General features: G+C 35.6%; 1 protein-coding gene across 2 annotated transcripts in view; it reads left to right on the top strand.

The window, feature by feature from the left end:
* disc1 (DISC1 scaffold protein) overlaps positions 1–21,931 on the top strand; it is a 111,807-nt gene that overhangs the window by 42,849 nt on the left and 47,027 nt on the right. For both annotated transcript variants that reach the window (XM_079843597.1, XM_079843598.1), the window contains exons 8-9: positions 1,946–2,048; positions 9,593–9,781. In XM_079843597.1, the coding sequence (XP_079699723.1) occupies positions 1,946–2,048; positions 9,593–9,781 (292 nt within the window). The remainder of the gene's footprint in view (positions 1–1,945; positions 2,049–9,592; positions 9,782–21,931) is intronic.

Here is a 21,931-nt window from a genome sequence, read left to right as displayed (position 1 = left end):
GCTATATTTTTAAGGGTATCTTAAATGAAATAAAATAAACGAATAAAAAAATTATTTGTGACACAGATGTTATTATATACATGTTGTATTTTTTATTATTTATTTTAAAATGTATTTATTTATTTATTTATTTATTTATACTTATTAAAAAAGAAACTTATGGAACAAATTGTGTTTTATTTTATGCAAGACATTCTCCTAACAAAAAAGTTTATATGGCCTAAATAAAATTGTATTTTTTATATATTATAAATATGAATTAGAGGCAAGAAACGCACCCTTCTTATGAAGAGACTACTGACAAAAGTCCATGTGAAACTCTGATAACCCCTACGTCATTTACAACCCCAAATCAGAAAAAGTTGGGACAGTATGGAAAACGCAAAAAAAAAGAGAAGTGATTTCTAAATTTACTTTGACTTGTATTTCATTGCAGACAATACGAACAAAAAATATTTCATGTTTTGTCTAGTCAACTTCATGTCATTTGTAAATATGCATCCTTTCCTGTCATTCAGACCTGCAACACATTTAAAAAAAAAGTTGGGACAGTAAAGCATTTACCACTTTGTAATGTTGCCATTCCTTTTCACAACACTTAAAAGCATTTAGGGACTGAAGACACCAAGTGATGAAGTGTTTCAGGTGTAATTTTGTCCCATTCTTCCTGCAAACAAGTCTTAAGGTGGGCAACAGTACGGGGTCTTCGTTGTCGCATTTTGCGCTTCAAATGCGCCACACATTCTCTATTGGAGACAGGTCGGGACTGCAGGCAGGCCAGTCAAGTACCCGTACCCTCTTCCTCCGCAGCCAGGACTTTGTAATGTGTGCAGACACTGACACAACCCCATACCATGACAGACCCTGGCTTTTGGACTTGTTGCTGGTAACAGTCTGGATGATCATTTTATTCTATGGTCTGGAGCACATGGCGTCCATTCCTCCCAAAAAATACCTGAAATACTGCTTCATCTGACCACAGTACACGTTTCCACTGTGTGATGGTCCATCCCAGATGCCTCCGAGCCCAGAGAAGTCGACGGCGCTTCTGGACACTGTTAGCATAGGGCTTCCTTTTGGCACAGCACAGTTTTAACTGGCATTTGTGGATGTAACTATGTATTGTGGTACTTGACAAAGGTTTGCCAAAGTAGTCCTGAGCCCATGTGGTGATATCGCTTCTAGATGAATGACGATTCTTGATGCAGTGCCGCCTGAGGGATCGGAGATCACGGTTGTTCAGCTTAGGCTTGCGCCCTTGTCCTTTACGCACTGAAATTCCTCCAGATTCCTTGAATCTTTTAATTATGTTATGCACTGTTGAATGTGAAATATCCAAATCTCTTCCTATCTTTCTTTGAGGAACATTGTTTTTAAACATTTCAATAATTTTGTCACGTATTTGTTGGCAAACTGGCGATCCTCGGCCCATCTTTGCTCCTAAAGGATTAGACCTTTCTTGGATGCTGCTTTTGTACCAAATCATAATTACAATCACCTGTTGACATCACCTGTTTCAAATCATATCATTATTTAACCATTTTACCTCATTACTAGCCCTAAATTGCTCCTGTCCCAACTTTTTTTGAAATGTGTTGCAGGTCTGAAAGACAGGAAAGGATGCATATTTACAGATGACATGAAGTTGACCAGACAAAACATGAAATATTTTGTGTTCATATTGTCTGCAATGAAATACAAGTCAAAGTAAATTTAGAAATCACTTATTTTTTTATTTTTTTGCGTTTTCCATACTGTCCCAACTTTTTCTGATTTGGGGTTGTAAGTTTTCTACATTAATAAATATCGAAAAATATGAATAGCTGTCATGCATTAGCATTTAGTATTGATGATGTGAAAATTGCCTCATGTTATTTGTCCCTTTTTGTGACTGCTCTTTTCCTCCAGGTGTGTAATCTCTCTCTCTCTCGTTCTCTTGGTTCAGGTGGTGATGAGCCAGAGATTGTCCGGCCGTCTGCGGAGGAAGGTCAGCGAGAGTGAAGCGCAGCTGCTGGTCCTCCATGAGGCGAAGCTGGCGGCCATCTCAGGTAGAGCCGCGCCTCTCTTCACTTCCTGTTCTCGTCTGAGCTCTGAGAGCAGCGGCCCATCGCCTCCTGTGGCTGCTTCAAATGTCACTGTCACTTTGTGCTCCACAGCACCAGACAATACAGAGTGACAGGGCTCAAAGAGGACAGCCTGTCCTCACTGGGGTATTTCTAGAAACTCATGACTGATAGCACTGCCTAAATACACTACAGGACACTAGCGTTCAAACGACTCTTCTGTGTTCATTTCATCATACACACAGCTAGAAGAGTGAAATATAATTTCAGATTAAATTAGCTTTTATCTATGTGAATATAATTAAGATTTAAATATCTGTCTATCGTTCTATCGCAACTAGCCTAGGACAGGTTAACACCGTGTTAAATCATGCTAGAAATAAACTAGCACAGTGCAAATTCATGTTAGAAAAACATGCTAACATGTTAAATAATATATTCAAATGTTAAAACATGCTAGCAATGTGTTGCAAAATGCTAAAACATGCTAGCAATGTGTTAAGACATGCTAATGCATGTTAGCAATGAGTAAAACATGCTAATTAATGCTAGCAATGTGTAAAACATGCCAATTAATGCAAGCGATATGTTAATTTGTTCTAGAAACATGCTAATTAATTTCAACAATGTTAAAAACATGTTAGCAATGTGCTAATTTATGCTATCAATGTGATAAACATGTTAACAATGCGTTAAAACAGGCTAACAATGTGCAAAAACATGCTAATGCATGCTAGCATTGTGCTAATTCATGTTAGTAACATACAAATTAATGTTAACAATGTTAAAAACATGTTAGCAATGTGTTAATTAATGCTAGCAATGCGCTAAAACAAGTTAACAATGTGCTAATTAATGCTAGCATATTGGTAGCATGAATTAACGTTTTTGCACTATGTTAATTTGTTCTAGAAACATGTTAAATAATGCTAAAAATGTTACAAACATGCTAGCAATGTGCTAATGTATGCTAGAAATGTGCAAAAACGTGTTAACAATGTGTTGATTCATATTAATGTGCAAAAACATGCTAATTCTTGCTAACATTGTGGTAATTTATTATAATTATTAAGTTCATTCATGCTTGCAAAATATGCTAATTTGTGATGATTAATGCTATTACTGCTAAAACATGTTAGCATTATTTAATCTTACTAACCCTAAACTTTTGAACGCTAATGTACATTTTAGGGATGTCACGATACTACAATTTCAGTAGTCAGTACCAATACCAAAAACATTTCATGGTTCTCGGTACCAATTTCGGTATTACAGCAAAAAAATATTTTACATTTTATTTAACTATTTTTTTTAATTTTTTTATTCAATTAGTTTATTATTTATGATGATAATCATTATAAGTAAATAATACATATAAACATTTGAAGGCGACATGCTGTTTAAAAGTAAACATTGTTTATAAAAAAGATCAAGTGAAAAATAAGCTACCATCACACCTAAGAATATTAATTATTATTAGGAGTAGTGTTATTAGTGTTATTGAGACATAGCTAAATCTACTGTACAACTGTACAATATATTTCTGTCAATTTCTTTAATTTAAACCAAACTTTTATTTTGACGGGTTGCCGTGAAGACCTTTGAGTGTCTGTGTTCATCTCATGACAGTTTCTCAAATGAAACGGTAAATGCTCATGAAGTGACTCTCAGAGCGGAATTTATGAAGTTTATGCGTTCATGTCCTCATGTAGTGACACGGCAGACGCTAAAAAGACAACGAGTGTTGTGTGTGTGTGTGTGTGTGTGTGTGTGTGTGGAGTGGTAATCCCTACGATGTGGGGACATTTTAAAATGTCCCCACAAAGATGGCAATATCCGAAATCCTCATCCTTGTGGGGACATTTTTAGGTCCCCATGAGGAAAACATCTTATAAATCAGACTGTGATGTTTTTTGAAAATGTAAAAATGCAGAATGTCTCCTGTGAGGGGTAGGTTTAGGGGCAGGGGCAGTGTAGGGGGATAGAATATACGGTTTGTACGGTATAAAAACCATTACGCCTATGGAAAGTCCCCATAAAACATGAAAACCCAACGTGTGTGTGTGTGTGTGCGCGCCGCATATGAAACCGCGCGTCTGCACCATTCATTTACACAGAGACAGAGAACATGCAGGAGTAATATATTCATATATATTATATATCGTATATATTCAGCTACAGTCTGGAGCCCTGCGCTTAGATAAACACTGAAGCGACTGAACGCAGTTGCCTATTAGTGGGTACCGATACCGAATATACTTGGTAGTCAGTGGTGGAGCCAGAGGGGTGTCCACGGTGGCACTACAGGCTGGACCTGGCATCTGACTGGCCACCCCAAAATTTAGATCGCTAGTCGCTACTTCCACATCACCTCCTATTGAAAGAAGCGTGTATTTTGACGTGCGGTGGCGCGGCACATTGTTCATGTATTAACGCTGAGTGTTAAGAGAATATTAAAGTTAGTTGCCAAACAGATGATTAATAATACAAGGGGTTGCGCAGGAGCGCAGAGTTGTTAACAATCCTGCACCGTCATTCATAGTCTTCTATAGAGACAGAGCGACACGCGTCATAATTTGAAGGCCACGCCCACCGGGGGGGAAACAATCGGACGCTCTCCATTGACTTTGCATTGCGTGAAGCGCCTCCTTGTCATTTCGGACTTATAACAAAAAACAGAACAATGTCTAAAAGCTGATATGTGACAAAGTGAACTGCAAACAAGCTAAACAAAACCCACAACCAAAAACCCAGAAGTTTTTATAAGCTATTGACCCAAAAAACGAGCGTTTAAAGACAAAAAAGTGGATACAGGCCATTGAGACAGAGCGCTGAGACACGTTATATTACACTGAGAGCCACACCCACTAGAGGGGGACATAATCAGTGACAGGAAATATAATATATAAAACTGACATTTGGATATTTGACTTTGGAACAGTGACAACATATTTACTGCACACATAGGCATACTGAGTGTCAGGATCCCAAAATTTACCCATTCTTCCTGCTGAAGCGTCACGTTTTACTGCCTTTATCCACTTTTGTTTCCTTAAAGTCTCATTTTTTTTGGGTCGACAGCTTATAAAAACTTACTTCTGTGTTTTTTAGCTTGTTTGCTGTACACTTTGTCACATATCAGCTTTTAGACATTGTTCTGTTTTTTGTTATAAGTCAGAAATGACAAGGATGCAGCCTCCCGCAATGCAAAGTCAATGGAGAGCATTGGATTGTTTTCCCCCCCGGTGTGGGCGTGGCCTAAATACGCTCTGTCTCTATTTCTACGCAATTTGTCTTAAAACGTTGTTAATGTATAAGGACTTCACTTCACTCTAGGCTGCATGGAAGAGTGTGTATAGACATTTAAGGATTTTTCTTTCTGTGTAAAGTCTGTGTTTATGGAAAGATGTTATATAGTTTGCGCTTTTTTTGTTTCCGTTTGTGCAGTTTTACAGCAAAACACATCGATTTTCATTCTTGAAGTCAACCTTTTTGCCTGTATGGTGATTAGATTCACCGTTTTGCATTGCCGGCTTGAACATGAGAACGCGACACATCTGGTGCGCGACATATGCCGCTTCATCAATAGCACGAAAACAGAGAGCACGTCTTGCACTTGAATGGATAAATATGCACAAAGGTATGCCAAAAATAGCGAGTATCATAGTTAATACAGTCGGCTATGTCTTCGGATGAAATCGGATTTTGGATTCAACATTGTGCATTTGGTCTAAAAGTGACCGCACCTGCTTCAGTCTGTCATTAAAGTTAATCAAAGAACAAAAGAAAAAAATCACACCCACTGATCTTTACTGAATAACTTTTGTAGTTTTAACATGCATTCATCTATATTGAATTCATATACAGTGAAGATTATGCCAAGTTATTTTATGTTTGATTATTCAATTTCTCAGAGGTGGAAAGAGTAACAAAATATTCTACTCAAGTAAAAGTACTATTACTTCAATAAAATTTTACTTAAGTACAAGTAAAAGTACCGGTCTAAAAATTTACTCAAGTAAAAGTAAAAAGTAGTTGATTTAAAATGTACTCTGTTACTGAGTTACTTTTTTTAACAGCGGGGTAGGGAATCTCCTGTGTAGGGTTGTAATAGAATGAGGTTTTCACGATATGAAAACATCCGTTTCACAGCATCACTGTATTAATTGTTTAATAAATAAACTGTATGTATAAATTATGGTTATTATCACCAGTAAAATGTCGTTAAATTAATGGAAAACATTTAAAAAAAATTTGTTTTATTAAAATTTCAATAAAACATGTCTAACAAACTAAATTAAATAAATTATTATGAATTCGATTAACAACTTTAAGAAAAATAGAGTCCTATGAAATTTTCTTTTTATGATTGAATACAAATACATTATCCTACCAAAACGGTGGTAAAATGTAACAAACTTTTATCCTTTCATTTTTTGGCAAAGCGCTGCAAAACAGTTTTACTAAATTAAACCATGGATTTAAAAATATATATTTTTACATAATGTTGAAATTATGAATTATTATTTTTGTTATTAATATTATTATTTTGACAAGTATTCTATTGTAGGCCTACAATAGTGATATATTTTCTGTCACAATTTCATCTAAACCAAACGTTTATTTTGACCTGTTTCAGAGTGTATTTGACAATGGTTTTTAATCAAATAAAATGATGAAAATGTTCATTAGGGGGTCTCAGATCAGCTCTGGATATGTTCATGTCCAAATATGGTTTGTGGGACGTTAATCACCACAAGCATTGCGTACTTGAGTATGTAGGCTAGTAGGAGAAACGGCGCTGCTCATTCACACAGAGACAGAACAAGCAGATTATATATTTAAATAGCAGTGTTTTGAGCTTTAATATTCACAGACCATGCATGTCGTGATTTGATTTATTGTACAGCTCTATTTTCGATGTATTCATCCATCCATCCGTTTGCGTGTTTTACGTTACTGTAAATTAAAATGTCATGTCTGGATTCCGGGATTCCCTCTGCATCACAGAAATCATTCGGCCTTAAGTTATAAACGTAACGTTACCTTTATCCGCACAGAGGGATGGTGTCCCCGAACATGTTATGTGTTTCTTCCTTTGCATCAACATTTTTTTGCTAATTTGATTTGCTCCAGGACAACACCTGGCTATTTTTTGTCTATATCCAAAGCATTTCCATACTATCCAGGGGTTCACAACGGCGTTTCGCTTTCAGCTGGGTCTGACGTCTGTCTTGTCCGTCCGTCTCATCTTTTTGTGATTTTTGCGTGTTTCTCCCGCCTTCAGTTCAATGCAGTCGTTTCCGGATCGCGGTTTGTATTATTTATTTTTACTCAGTAACGGATGTGGTTTAAAATGTAACGAAGTACAATACTTCAAACAAAAAATACTTAAGTAAAAGTAAAATGACAGATTTTTAAAACTACTTAAAAAAGTAGAAGTACACAGAAAAACTACTCAATTACAGTAACGCGAGTAAATGTAATTCGTTACTTTCCACCTCTGCAATTTCTGTACCTGAAATACTGTTAGACCTGAATCTTCATAGGGGCGGCAGTGGCTCAGGGGTTCATACAGGTTGTCTACAAACCAGAAGATTTGTGGTTCGATCCCCGCCATCTTATTTTTGTGTTTTTAGCTTGTTTGCTGTACACGATGACACCGCCATCAGTGTATGAATGGGTGAATGTGAGGCAATATGTAAAGCGCTTTGGATGGCCATGCTCTGTTGAAAGCGCTTTATAAAATGCAGTCCATTTACCATTCATTTAAATCACTTAATTAAGTTGGCTTGAGAAAGCCAACTTACTGAAATCCTAATAAACTTATTATTATTTTTCTTACCCAAATTTCGGACTCTATCTCCTCCTAGAGCTTTAACTCTACAAACTCCAAACTTGGCTCAGACCTTCAAGCTGTTCTGACTCGAGTTGCTATATCTTTTCTAACTCACGGTTTTCCTAAAAATTAATATTAAATATCATAAAAATCCCATAGACTTTCATTGACCAAAGGTTCATGACTGTTTGAACTGTTTAACTTAAACTGCTAGAAGCCATTGATACTCAATTAAGCTTTTATCTATCTATCTATCTATCTATCTATCCATCCATCCATCCATCCATCCATCCATCCATCCATCCATCCATCCATCCATCCATCCATCCATCCATCCATCCATCCATCCATCCATCCATCCATCCATCCATCCATCCATCCATCCATCCATCCATCCATCCATCCATCCATCCATCCATCCATCCATCCATCCATCCAATATATTTCTTTCTTTCTAAATAATCCATCTTTCTTTCTTCCTTTCGTTCTTTCTAACTAATCCTTCTTTCTTTCTTTCTTTCTTTCTTTCTTTCTTTCTTTCTTTCTTTCTTTCTTTCTTTCTTTCTTTCTTTCTTTCTTTCTTTCTTTCTTTCTTTCTTTCTTTCTTTCTTTCTTTCTTTCTTTCTTTCTTTCTTTCTCTCTTTCTTTCTTTCTTTCTTTCTTTCTTTCTCTCTTTCTTTCTTTCTTTCTTTCTTTCTTTCTCTCTTTCTTTCTTTCTTTCTTTCTTTCTTTCTTTCTTTCTTTCTCTCTTTCTTTCTTTCTTTTCTTTCTTTCTTTCTTTCTTTCTTTCTTTCTTTCTTTCTTTCTTTCTTTCTTTCTTTCTTTCTTTCTTTCTTTCTTTCTTTCTTTCTTTCTTTCTTTCTTTCTTTCTACTAATCTTTATTTTCTTTCAACTAATCTTTATTTTCTTTCAACTAATCTTTATTTTCTTTCAACTAATCTATCAATCTAACTTTTTCTTTAAACTTCTTCAAACTTTCTGGTCAGGCTTTCTCAAGCCAACTTAAAGTTTGTCTCAACAAACTTTTTTTTCTAGTTCTTAGCACTGTTCTCACTTTATGGCTGACTGTTCACTTGTATTCAATAATGGTTTACATTTATGTAGCCACTTGTAGTTTTTGCTGTAGAATATTCGTTGGAATCAAGAATTGTGAAATTTCTACAATTTTGGTTGTTTACTTATTAGAATGCAATGTTACATCGGTCAAAACAATGAAAACAAATTACACATGATATTCTTTCACGGTCTATGGACCCCCTTAAGTAGCCTTGGCCACCCCATGTATAAAAGTCTAGTTCCGCCAATGTCGACGGTACTACAGAAATGCTTAAACAGTCATGTTTGCTAAGTCAAGCATCAATATTCCTCTTAACTCATACTCGAACAAACCCAAATACCAATACGAACTTGCACTCAAATACCACGTATAAACACACCAGCACATGACAACATGATGAAAACACTCATCGTGGCAAATTGCTTTCTCTTCAGAAAAAGGTTGTAAACACCTCTTTTAAGACTGCTGTCTGTATTATACAGTGTGTGACGAGTGTCCCAAATCATAGTATGCTGAATATGACATGCCAAAGTGGCCTATAGATATTACTATGACTTCTGTTGGCTTTTTGAACTTGATGTTTTTCAACTTTAATGTACATTTGCATGCATCTGTTTTTTTTCTTGCTGCAGGAAATGACTTCAGCAGTGCAAAAGAACTGAAGGCAGAGATCAGGAGTGTGTACGGAGAGAGAGATCGTCTGGAGGGGCTGGTGAGGAAACTGCAGGCGCTGGGCACAGGAAGTGGACACGATCTGACCCGCATGGAGGAGCAACATAACCAGATCAAACTGGAGCTGCAGGAGAGAGAAGCCCAGTACGGTGAGTAACACCATCACACAAACGAGAGACACCACTAACAAGAACCCAGACCTTGAGGATTCACAGTTTACTACAGTTCTGCTGGCACAGGGGGGAGCCATTTCTTCATGTGTTTCTTCATAAGTTTTGTAGGCTTCAGTATTGATTTATATAGAGTGGATATCTCTATTCCTCACATTGGCTGCCAGTGTCTCTCTAAATTGTGTTTTCAACCACATTACAGTTTACAATTTCCCTTGGCATTGAATCCTTATTATATGAGTGTAATATAAAAACAGCACTTTTGATATTTATTACGTTGAATTAAACGCAACCGGGTGAATCTCGCAAAATCTGATCAGAAGAAAGAAATATTTATAATAATATTTTTAAATGTTCATAAAGAAAATAAAAAAAATTAAATTTTTTGTATTTAAAAAAAATAAAATCAGCATAAATTATTTTTAGTATATATACATATATAGTACAAATAAATATGTAAATATATGCATGATATTATAGTATGTTCATAAAGAAAAGAAAACAAAGCAAAATAAAGCAATTTTTGCAATTTTTGTATTAAAAAAATGTAAATATATAAATTATATTTAGTATTTATTTTTAGTATATATTACAAATAAAACATTTATAATATATGCATAATATTTTAATATGTTCATAAAGAAAATTAACCCTATTTATATTTTTAATATAGTTAAAATGATCATAAATTATTTGTACAAATACTTTTATAATGTATGAATACCCCAGAATTTATTTATATTATTTTAATTCATATTGATACATTTATATTCAATAATGTTAATTATCCTGATGCTTGATTTTTATTATGCAAAATATAATTTTACATTTTAAATGAATGAAAAAAAAAAAAAAAAAAAAAAAAATATATATATATATATATATATATATATATATATATTTTTTTATTTTTTATTTTTTTTTTTTTTATTTAGCTGTATATTCAATATATTCATATTTTATATTAGTGAAAATCCTTTTTGTTTAATATATATAATATTATATTAAAATATATTAATTTAAAAATATATAATAAAAAATATTATATTGAAATATATTCATTAAAAAATATATTATAGTAATTTTTTTTTATAATATGTTATATTAAAATATATTCATATATATATATATATATATATTTTTTTTTTTATTTAGCTCTATATTCAGTAATGTTAATTATCCTGCAAAAGGCTTAATTTTTATCATGCAAAATATAATTTAATCTCTTTTTACATTAATGAAAATAATCCTATTCAGACACATTTTTTTTAATGTAAAATCAGCATAAATTAAATTCAGTGTACAAATCCTGCCAAATAATATAATGAATAATGAATAAATAATGTATGAATGAATTTTTCTGTGTTGATTTAGTTTTATATTCAACGATGTTAAATATCCTACAATGGGCTTCGTTTTCTTTATGCAAATGATACTTTTTTCTTCTTTTATTCCTTTTGTCTTTGAGGTGCAATATGATCTAGACTAGTTTGACATGTTTTGTGAAATTCATCCAGTGTTTAATGGTTACAAAATGGAAAGCTGTCAAAGTGTCTGGCTCGCGTCGCTGGTGTAAATTCACTGGTAACGCACTGCTCTCGTTCTGGTATCGCCTGACTAGTTGGCGATAATGACCAGATGCACATTCAAATCTTCTCAACTTGGCTCTGCCGTTCTGTCCTCCCATGAGGATACGTGTGGGATGGAGATTGCGGGCGGTGGTCTGTCATTTATTCGGTTCCCTACGCGTCCAACAACAGGAGGGGAAGGCGGCTGACAGCCAACGGGACTCTCGCCAGCTCTCGCCCCTGCCCGTTACAGGGATTACACTCGTCTGCTTAATTTGACACACACACACATTTTGCTCAACAAAGAGCTCGCCTGGTCTGCGCCTTTGTGCCGGGATGAGAGAGATTGTGAGCTAATGATAGGCTGAGCGTTGATGCTAAATATGCAAAGCGGGTGAATATGATACAGAACACAAAAGATCTTTGACATGAACGGGCTGCTCCTGATAGGGTCTTATTAGCTTGTCTTCCTACCGGGGTAATAACATGCTGACACACATATTTGCCACATACCTGCCATCAAATCACTGTTTTGGGCATAAGAAAAAGGGTTTGCGTGCGTCACTTGTCACGTCAGGGTTATAGTTTGCGGTTGGGTTGGTGCTTGCGTAATTAGGAATATATTTCCACATATTAAAAGGTATTTTTAAACATGAGTCTTTGTCCCAGCTTGTGCAAAAAACAAAGACTTGTTGTCATCATCTCACTTTCAGAAACCAATTCCTAAATGGATGGAAAAAGCTCACATAAAACTTGATTCGTAGGAAATGAGCATGTTTACATACGATGATAACTACCAAAAATCTGTTTTATTGAAATTGAAACCTAATTTACCAGTTTGCATGCAAATCAATAACACAGCAATGCAAGTAACACATGCACACTTCAATAAGCCGACAGAACGCAGGTTATTGTGTTTACAAGTCAAGTCAACTTTATTTATGTAGCGATTTATAAAATGCAGATTGTTTCAAAGGAGCTTCACAGTGATAACAGGTAAATAATGCAGAATTTGATTCGGCTGTACAGCCGCTCTGGAGAAAACAGTGATGCCATCCAGTTCTCATATAGTCAATTAGAGGTCGACCAATAGTGGATTTTACCGATAACTAGGTTGGACCGCACTTGCCGATAACCGATTAATCGACCGATAGTTTTTAAAATGGATACCGGATGAAAAAACATAAGTAAAACAGTGCTGAACTTTATAACAAGAAATAAAAAAACAGTACTGATCCATGAAAATGTGCTAAATTAAAAACATAGAAATATGAATATTAAAATGAGAAGTTCTAACAGAACAAATTCTTCAGAAAATAATTGAAACATTAAAATATTACAGGTCAAATTTGTTTCTTTACCTATAACCTAGAAACATGCATGTACATTTCATGCACGTACAAGTCCCTATGCAGCAAGGATGTATAGCTTACATGAACTATAAGCATTATGATACATTTTTACAGCTCGTATTAATATGAGCAATACAATTATACCTTGATTATTCATGTTAGTTCATAGTGCATTAACCAAGATTACCAGATAAAAATTAAAACTCAATTTAATGTTGAAATTAACATGCTAACAATGAACAATACTTCCACAGCATTTATTAACCTTAGGTAATGTTACAAATGGAATATTATTGTAGTGTTACCTTTTCATATAAATCCAGACAGTCTGCTTTTTTAGAAGGAGATTATCTAATAAAAAACGAATGCATTTCTGCTTTGTTTATGTTTCTGTCGGCAGCATGACGATACAGTTTGCTTTCTCACATCACTCATTTTATATATGCAATATTTGGGTCGACTTGCGTGTGTTTTTATCACATTGTTTAAGCTGCTTGAGGTACTGCTAATGTTAGCGTCCTCTTGACAAACATACACATTGCTGTTCTTTACCTGTTAATGCAGTATCTAGTCAAGAAATGAATTACTTTATAATGATTTGGCAACAAGTACTATAGTGTTCTGTATTCATACCGTTTCACTGTTGTGTTTTAAACGTGCATCTGATGTGTGAGTGCTCTCTGTGTCAGTGTTCAGCCTCACGTTTGAATGTAAACTCAAGGCGTCAGTGAGTTTTTATTTGGCCTCTAGAGGCCACTCTCGTGCTATATACTGCCAGCAGACCCTTCTCAGAGCTCTTGTACTGTGTAAAGACAGCGCACCCGTCTCAGCCGCTCCAGCAATCGGTGTGGGTTTTTGCCGATAACCGATTGTTCCACCAATCAGCTATCGGTGCCGATTAATCGGCAAAACCGATGAATCGGTCGACCTCTAGTGTCATTGCAGGCAGATCAGTAATATAGTTGAATATTTAGTGTCCCCAACTAAGCAAGTCAAAAGCCAGAGGCGACAGTGGCAAGGAACCAAAACTCCATCAGGTGACAGAATGGAGAAAAAAAAACTTTGGGAGAAACCAGGCTCCAGTTCTCCTCTGGCCAACAAACATACAGTGTATGATTTATAATTCAGGCAACATTACAGGTCAGAAGTCATATTAGATCATATTAGAAGCATTACATAACCGACTGATACTGAAATACATGTCAAAACCAACATTTTGACATAATGCGTTCAAGCGCAAAAATACACGAAAGAGCTCAATTCACTTTTCTTTTCTTTTTTTTTAAACATATATATAGTTTTTATAATGTTGTACTTCTGTTTTAGTTAGTATATCAGGTTAAGCTAAAGCTTCAGATAAGTTGGTTTCTTTTTTTTAAATTTCAGTTAACATTTATTTAATTTCAAGTAATTAATATATTTTAATGGTTTTAGTGAACTATTATAACCCTGATACTTTATTTGTGTCAAAATACTGTTCTTAGTCTTTCCTCCTGACTCTAAATGGGAATGAAATTAAATACAGTTTATTGTGTAACCAAAAGCGTATATAATGTGTGACTTTTAATTATAAACAAGCTCGAAATACTCTTAAATACTCGGGACTCTTATTTTGAAATGTCTGCGTCTGCTCATTCAAGTTCAGATGAGGGAGATAAAATATGCAGTAACAACCGTCTAAAGTAATTGTCATTATTCCTCAACATTAGTTCATAAATGTGTGTTATTGATGGATTGAGCCGCTCTGAAGCGCTGTCGCGTGTGCCTATAGAAGTTCAACAGCTGGCTTTTAAAGGGAATGGGAGATGAGACTCTGATTGATTTATTGTACGTTACGCCCAAAACACACCCATGACTCATTGAGACGAGGTACAACCCTTTTGGACCATGAGCCGGACGCGCCGACCATTTTTCCCATTTTTAAATTAGCAAAAGTGGATTCGGACCTAAGTGCAAATGCACCATGAGCTTCAGACCATGCGCTCCGATCACTAAAATAGGGCCCTAAATGTTTAGCTTCGCATTGCAACTGAAGCGCCACACTGGAATTAATGCCTGGCTTCTCTAATTAGCAAAGCCCCGCCTCCTTTGATTTGATTGGCCAACGCAGTCATTTTGACATTGACAAGCGCTGTTATGTGGCGTTCACACCGCACGCGATTCGTGCGAATAATTTGCGCTAATCACGCAAAGGTGGATGCTTGAACATTTTGGGTTTACTCACTTCATTCGCGCGTGAAATTTGCGTGAATCGCGTGTGACATTCACTGCACAACAGACGCAAATTTGCGTCATGGGCGGGGCTTCTGCCAGCGGCTCGTCTCGTTGAGAAATGGCTGACATGGGCTGTGTTTACATGTCTTTTTTTGTTAAAATCTACTGTTAATGTGTGACAAAACGTAGTTTTAAGACTTTTTCAGTCGATAATGTAGTTGTTTAAAGCTCAAATCTGTGGTTTATTTATTTAAAGAGTGCCTATTTGAACATTTTATCTGGCGTTTCGGAGTTGTGAGCTCCAGCGGATCAGCAGCGCTCATTAACCCCGGCGAGAGTAACCTTTCCTCGGCCAGTCCTTCTGCCGTCTGCCGCTGGCTCTGATGTCTCTGTGGCGTCTCGAGCTATAATTCGTCTTGTAACGGCCGATCTTTGGTCTCATGGATCTATAATTTGTTCCCTGGCAAATCGTTTAGGCTGAGGGCAAAGAGAGGTTTCATTACTTTTTTATTTTTAGGCTATAACTGTACGTTACCGTTGGAACGTTAGCCTACTAGCACTGACTTTGAATGTTTGACTGAATTGTTTGCTTTATTTCATGTATAGCTTGTTATACATTACTTATACTTTTGTATTATTGATCATACATAAACTTGCATTTAACAAAAAGAGACTGGGTTGTGTTTCATGTAATTTAATGTTATCACAGTGATAATCATATTGTCTGAACCAGATATTAATATACAGATTTTCTCCAAGCTCCTGATTGGTTAACGCGGCGCGAATATCCGGCAAAGTTCAGATTTTTCAACTTGAGCGATTCGCATGATTCCCGCGATTCGCCCGAATTGTGCGTTCAAAACGCACAATACGCGTAATTTGCGCGAATCGCGTCGCAGAATGCCATTTTGCGTCTCTGCATTGACTTAACATGTAAATCATTCGCGCGAATCGCGTCCGGTGTGTACGCACCATTAGACCGCCGAGACCAGTTACAACTTGCATTTGCAAGTTTACATGTCTTGAGTCAAAAAACTGAAAATGTAACCTGTTGAGGTGTTTATAGTTTGCAGCCTGAAGAATTACACATGCATTTTAATTACTAAGTACAGAATACGTCTCATCTATATAGGAGTCTTAGGGCGCTTTCACACCTACCTTGTTTGGTTCGGATTTTCTGACTTTTCAGTTTGGTCCAAATCAAAATTACAGGTGTGAAACCTCCCCTGTACCACGGTCCGGACCAAACAGACGAAATTTGGTCCGATGAAAAGAGGTAGTCTCGGTCCGGATCAAACTGGACAAAGGTTCGGTTAGTTTCCAGTGTGAAAGCATTTTCTGTATGGTTCGTACTTTCAGACCATTTACAGGAAGTTCCTGTTTATGTTTAAATATTATAATGTTATTTTTAAACTTCATCTCGGCTATATTGATTATGAAAAGTGAAAAGATGCGCAATATGTCAGAAGACAGAAGGTCAGAAATAATTTTGAAAGAAATTTTGTATGATTTTGCTTAGAAAGCCTTTCTTTAATGTGAATTTCATTTTGTATAAATTGTATCTTAATTTTAATCAACGTTTAATCAGATAATTGCCTGGATTTAATAAATAAGAAGCAAATAGTCTATAGCAGACAATAATCGCGGGAGCGATCACATGCTTTACACATGAACTGGAGCGCGTCTCAAATAAACCGAAACTCAGCAGCTACTTCTCACAAACATGAGAAATATGTGTATATAAAGCTTGAAATGTCCACTTTTAAACGTAACGAAAAGAAAATAGTCAAGCAGTGCGCACTGTTCAATAGTGGCAACGATATGCGACCGTTCATTCAACTTGTCAAAGACGCTGACGTCAGACGCACGTCCGTTTACAAACCAATCAATGTCCAGATGCCTCCCACACAGAAGATGACGACAGGACACAAGTGTGTCATGTAAAGTTCTTTAGTGCGCTCGCATAATTGCAATGTGAAACCAAACCAAAACTAACCGAATGTATAAAATGTATCAAAACATGAACTTCGGTTCGGACCTTGGTGCAGACTTTCAGGTGTGAAAACGCCCTTAGGGTGTGTTCACACTTGTCATGTTTGGTTGGATTAAAACGAACCCTGGTGCGATTGCTCGGTTAGCGCGGTTCATTTGAACACATCCGAACCCTGGAGCGCACCAAACAAGCGGAGCGAGACGCTAAAGAGACGGGTCTCGGCCCGCTTCCAAACCAAATCTGGTGCGGTTCGATTGATATATGAATGCAACACAGACCAAAGACATGTAAACAAACCAAAAACAGGACGTGATGTCACAAGATGCGACGCTACAAGTCAGCTGATTTAACGACGTGGAGAGATCGGTGTGTCCAAAATGAGTAGAGGGCAAACGTGGAGCAGCGAGGAGGTAAAGTGCCTCAACGGAGGAAATCCTGCTGCTGTTCTGAATGTTTTGAACATTTGATGAGCTCTTCGTGAGTTCTCAGCTGGTAAAAATAAAACCAAATGATGGTGTTTAATCCAGCACACAGCATTGCTTTGAATGTTCGGTAAGCAGCTCCGTCGCGAAATATACGCCCTAAAAGCCGACCAATCAGGTTGTGACCACATTAGGGGTGCTCCGATTGATCGGCAACCGATCTCGATCGGTCGATAATCGCTTTGGGATGATTGATCGGCAGTCTCCAAAAAGGCCGATCTCATGAACCGATCGCAGCTGACGACACATAAACCCGCACCTGCCGTGAGAGCTGGGGCATGACATGCAGCGACACCGTCTCATTCTCTTTCCAGCGGTAAAATAATTATAATGCTGAAGGTGAGGTACAATTCATATTTCTATATTAAATAACGTACGCAGTCATTTGAAAACTTTTTGTGGGACGTAAGTTCACAAAGAGCGCCCGGACCGAGACTACCTCTTTTCGTCAGAATCACCGCGTGCGCGCGCGCTCTCTCTCCCTTTCAAAATGCTCAAATGGCTTCACATCAGCGCATCGCATATACACTAAAATCGAGCTGCTCAGTTGACACAGGATTTGCCACTTTGCACAATCGAGGCAGTGTCGCATCGTCACTAAAGTTTATCATTTGCATTTATTTTTAAGTCTTGCCAGTGTTCAAACCGCACTCGCGCGCACGGTCTGGAGACACACACACACACACACACACAGGCCATCTCACAAAAAGCTTGCGAGTACAAATTGCGCTGAAATGGTCAGATACACACAAATGTATGTACTAATGCTGCGTTCCAGGCAGGTTTTTGAGCCCGTAAATTACAACTTCAAACCACGACTCACGACTTTGTAGTGTTCCAGGCAAAGTCACGCCAAACTGCCTGAGCGCAAGGAATTGTGTGGTAGTTTGATGTAAACAAAGTGTGGCGGACAGTACGGGGTGTAGGCTCATTTACAATCATTTCTATCGGCAAAGGTGCTTACTCCTTACTTATTTGAGGGAAACGGAGGAGAAAAACAGCGCAGACGGCAAGAAAAGCTGTTATACCTTTTATTTTACGTTATTTGTATATTTGTTTCATAAACACCGCATCTGTAGGGGGCTGCCATTGTTGCTTCGCGGGCTATGTGACGTCAAAACTCGTAACTGGGAGTACATCGATCTAGTACGAGTTCACGGGTGGGAAGTCACAGGTTTGACTGCCGTTCCAGTCCACTTTCACGGGTAGAAGGTTGGAAAAACACGGGTTACGGGTTGCCTGGAACGCGGCATAAATGACCGTCTTGACGAGTGTGCACGTAAACCTCGTCGTGACTCGCGAGTGAACGTTTGTGCAGCTGCATATAACCGTATCCGTGTTCGCTCTTAAAGTGACAGCTGTCGAATAAACTGCTGCTGTCTCTGAGTTTCTCTTTGTCTTGTGTTGTTTGATGAACCTTTATGACACTCACTGCTCTTGAATGACTAACTTTTGCAACCTTAAGTGTAAGGATTAATCTAATTTAATTTATTCAGGGAAGACCAATATTAATTTACATTTGATTTCTTATTAAATGTCTTTAGTATTTCTTATCTCAATACTAATGTTAGACCTACCTGAACATTTGTTTTTAAAAACAAAAATGCACTGCATGATCAAATATTTAGGTGAGATAATTATATACATTTATTATATACATTTATTTGGGAAAGATGGCCTACAGTAGCCTTAAGTTATCTCATTTTCTAAAATAAACACTTGGTGGTTCTTCAAGATCTTGACTCAGTTAATTTAGAGTTGGTTTCATTTCTACAAATGGTGCAAACTCTGCAAGATTATAGATAAAAGATTGCCATTCCCTTGCCATTCTGTGATCGGCATGATCTTGGTGATCGGAGCATCTCTAGACCGTATCCCTATGCCTTTGGTTCGGTAACTTTAGGTTCGCTGTTAAAAATGCCAGTGTGAACGCTAAGCGGACCAGGACTATATGTTTTGTTTTTGTTTTTTGGTCCGGACCAAACAAACCGAACTACAAGTGTGAACGCACCCTTAAAGGCACAGCAACAAAAAAACTGCCTTGAGAGCCTAGAAAACGTAAAATTTTGACTATTTTGGGGTGTAGAACATCTTTATTATTTCTATTAATTTATAAATGTTGTGTAAAAGCGGTATAATGTCCCTGTCAGTGAGTAGCGTGGTGCAGTAGCATCTGTAATGAGTGCTGAGGGTGCGAGTTGACAGGATTCGCTGTTGTTTCAGAAGCCGGTTACATCCATTAATGCTGTAGTGCTCCCGCTTCTTTCCCGGGGAACTTGTTGTTGGGTGAAATGTTTGCCTATAGGAGGAGATGTAATTATAGGAGGAGTAAATGGAGCGGAGAATGTGAGCAGGTGACAGAAGGCTTTCAGAAATTAGGTTTTGTGTGTTTGCTGTGCTTCGTCTCTGGGTTTCTGCAAAGATTCACTCACCAAAATAAACTCTAATGCGTCTGTTTTTGTGTTCGCCTCTCCTGAAGTGACAGACCTTTCATTTCTTATTGATGAGACTCAGAATGTGTTTGGTGGACGTGTGTATGTGTGTGTGTGTGTGTGTGTCGATAGTGTGCTGTTGCCCTCCTTTAGTGTGACAGGTAATTATATATAAATAAGAAGTACATAAATAATACTAAATGAACATTCACATCCCCACAATTAGAGTTTTTATTAATATTTTTAAATGTTTTTTAATTTTATATTTTGCTTTTTTATTTTAGTTAAAGTTTTGGTGATAACATTAATTTTAACATTTATTATTTTTATTTTTATTTCGGTTTCACTAATTTTAGTACTTAAAGGGTTAATATTTTATTTTGAATTAACATTTTTATGGGTTTATTTATTTATAAACTTTATTTTGTTGGGTGTTTTTGACATATTTTTTTTTTATGTCTATCATTTTTGTTAATTTTTATTTTGGTTTTAGTCATTTTAGTTAAACTAAATGAAAATATATATTTTTTTTTAATACATAATGTTTTTAATGGTTTTTTAACCTTTATTTTGTTGTGAGTTTTTGTTATTGTTAATCTTTTTTAATATCTATAGTTTTTATTCATTTTTATTTTTATTTGAGTAATTTAAAATTTTGAATAAGTTAAACTAAATGAAAATTTTAATTTGGTAAAATTGTATTGTTTTTTTTATTTATTTATTTTTAACCTTTATTTTGTTGTGTGTTTTAGTCATTGTTATTTCTATAGTTTTTATAAATTTTATTTGGGTTTTAGTCATTTTAGTACATCGTTAAACTAAATATTTTAAGGGTTTTGATTTTTTTATAGTCTTTATTTTGTTGAGTGTTTTGACATTGTTTTTCTTTTAATGTCTAGTTTTTATAAAATTTGATTTTTTTTGTAATTTCAGTACTTCAATTAACAAAATAAAGGTTAAAAATAAATAAATAAAAAACATAATAAAATTTTACAAAATTTAAATTTTCATTTAGTTTAACTTATTCAAAATTTTAAATTACTCAAATAAAAATAAAAAACTATAGACATTAAAAAAGAATAACAATGACAAAAACGCAACAAAATAAAGGTTCGAAATAAATAAAAAACATTTTCGTTAACTCTAAACGAAAATTAATTTTTTTTAAATGTCTTTTGTTTAACTTTAAGTACTAAAATGACTAAAACTGAAATAAATTTGTTTAGAGTTAACAAAATGTATTTTATTTTATTTATAACCTTTATTTTGTTGTGTTTTTTTCATTGAATCAAAACTATAGACATTGAAAAAGAATAACAATGACAAAACACAACAAAATAATGGTTAAAAATAAATGAATAAAAAACATTAAAATTTTGCAAAATTTTCATTTTCGTATAGTTTAACTTGAATGACTAAAATTACTAAAATAAAAATTAATAAAAACTATAGACATTAAAAAAGATTTTTATTTTAGTCATTCAAGTTAAACTGTACAAAATGTTTTTTTAATGTTTTTTATTTATTTATTTTTAACCTTTATTTTGTTAGGTGTTTTTGTCATTGTTATTCTTTTTTAAATATCTATAGTTTTTATACATTTTATTAAGGTTTTAGTCATTTTAGTCCTCCTCAAGTTAAACAAAATGAAAATTTCAAATATTTAATATTTTATTTTGAGTTGGTTTTATTTATTTAAAACTTTTATTCAACCAGGGAAAAAGAGATTAAAATCTATTTTATGAAGTCAAAAGATAGCTTTGTAGATTATTAAATGCCAGTGCATTAATCCTAGAGTAGCAAGGCAACTCTATTATAGAGTTTATACTTGGCTTTAGTTTTAGTTAATGATAATAACCCTAATGCAAAGTATCACTAGTACTATAATGTCCTTGAAAATGCCTGAAAAAGGTCATGCAATAACCTTCTTGCCACCGGTACAGTCCACGTTTATCATTTTGTGTAGAAATCAAAGCTCATTACTGTCAAACAGCGCTAACACCACACCTGTGTATGCTCACGCTTAGTGCAGGAGGTCAAGTTTAGATGCTCCTTATAACCACAGCCAATGAGTGCTGACTAAGATGC

Source organism: Gobio gobio (genome assembly GCF_949357685.1).
Source record: "Gobio gobio genome assembly, chromosome: 18".
Taxonomy (NCBI): Eukaryota; Metazoa; Chordata; class Actinopteri; order Cypriniformes; family Gobionidae; genus Gobio; species Gobio gobio.
The sequence above is the reverse complement of the archived record's forward strand: the minus strand, read 5'-3'. Positions and strand labels throughout refer to the sequence as shown.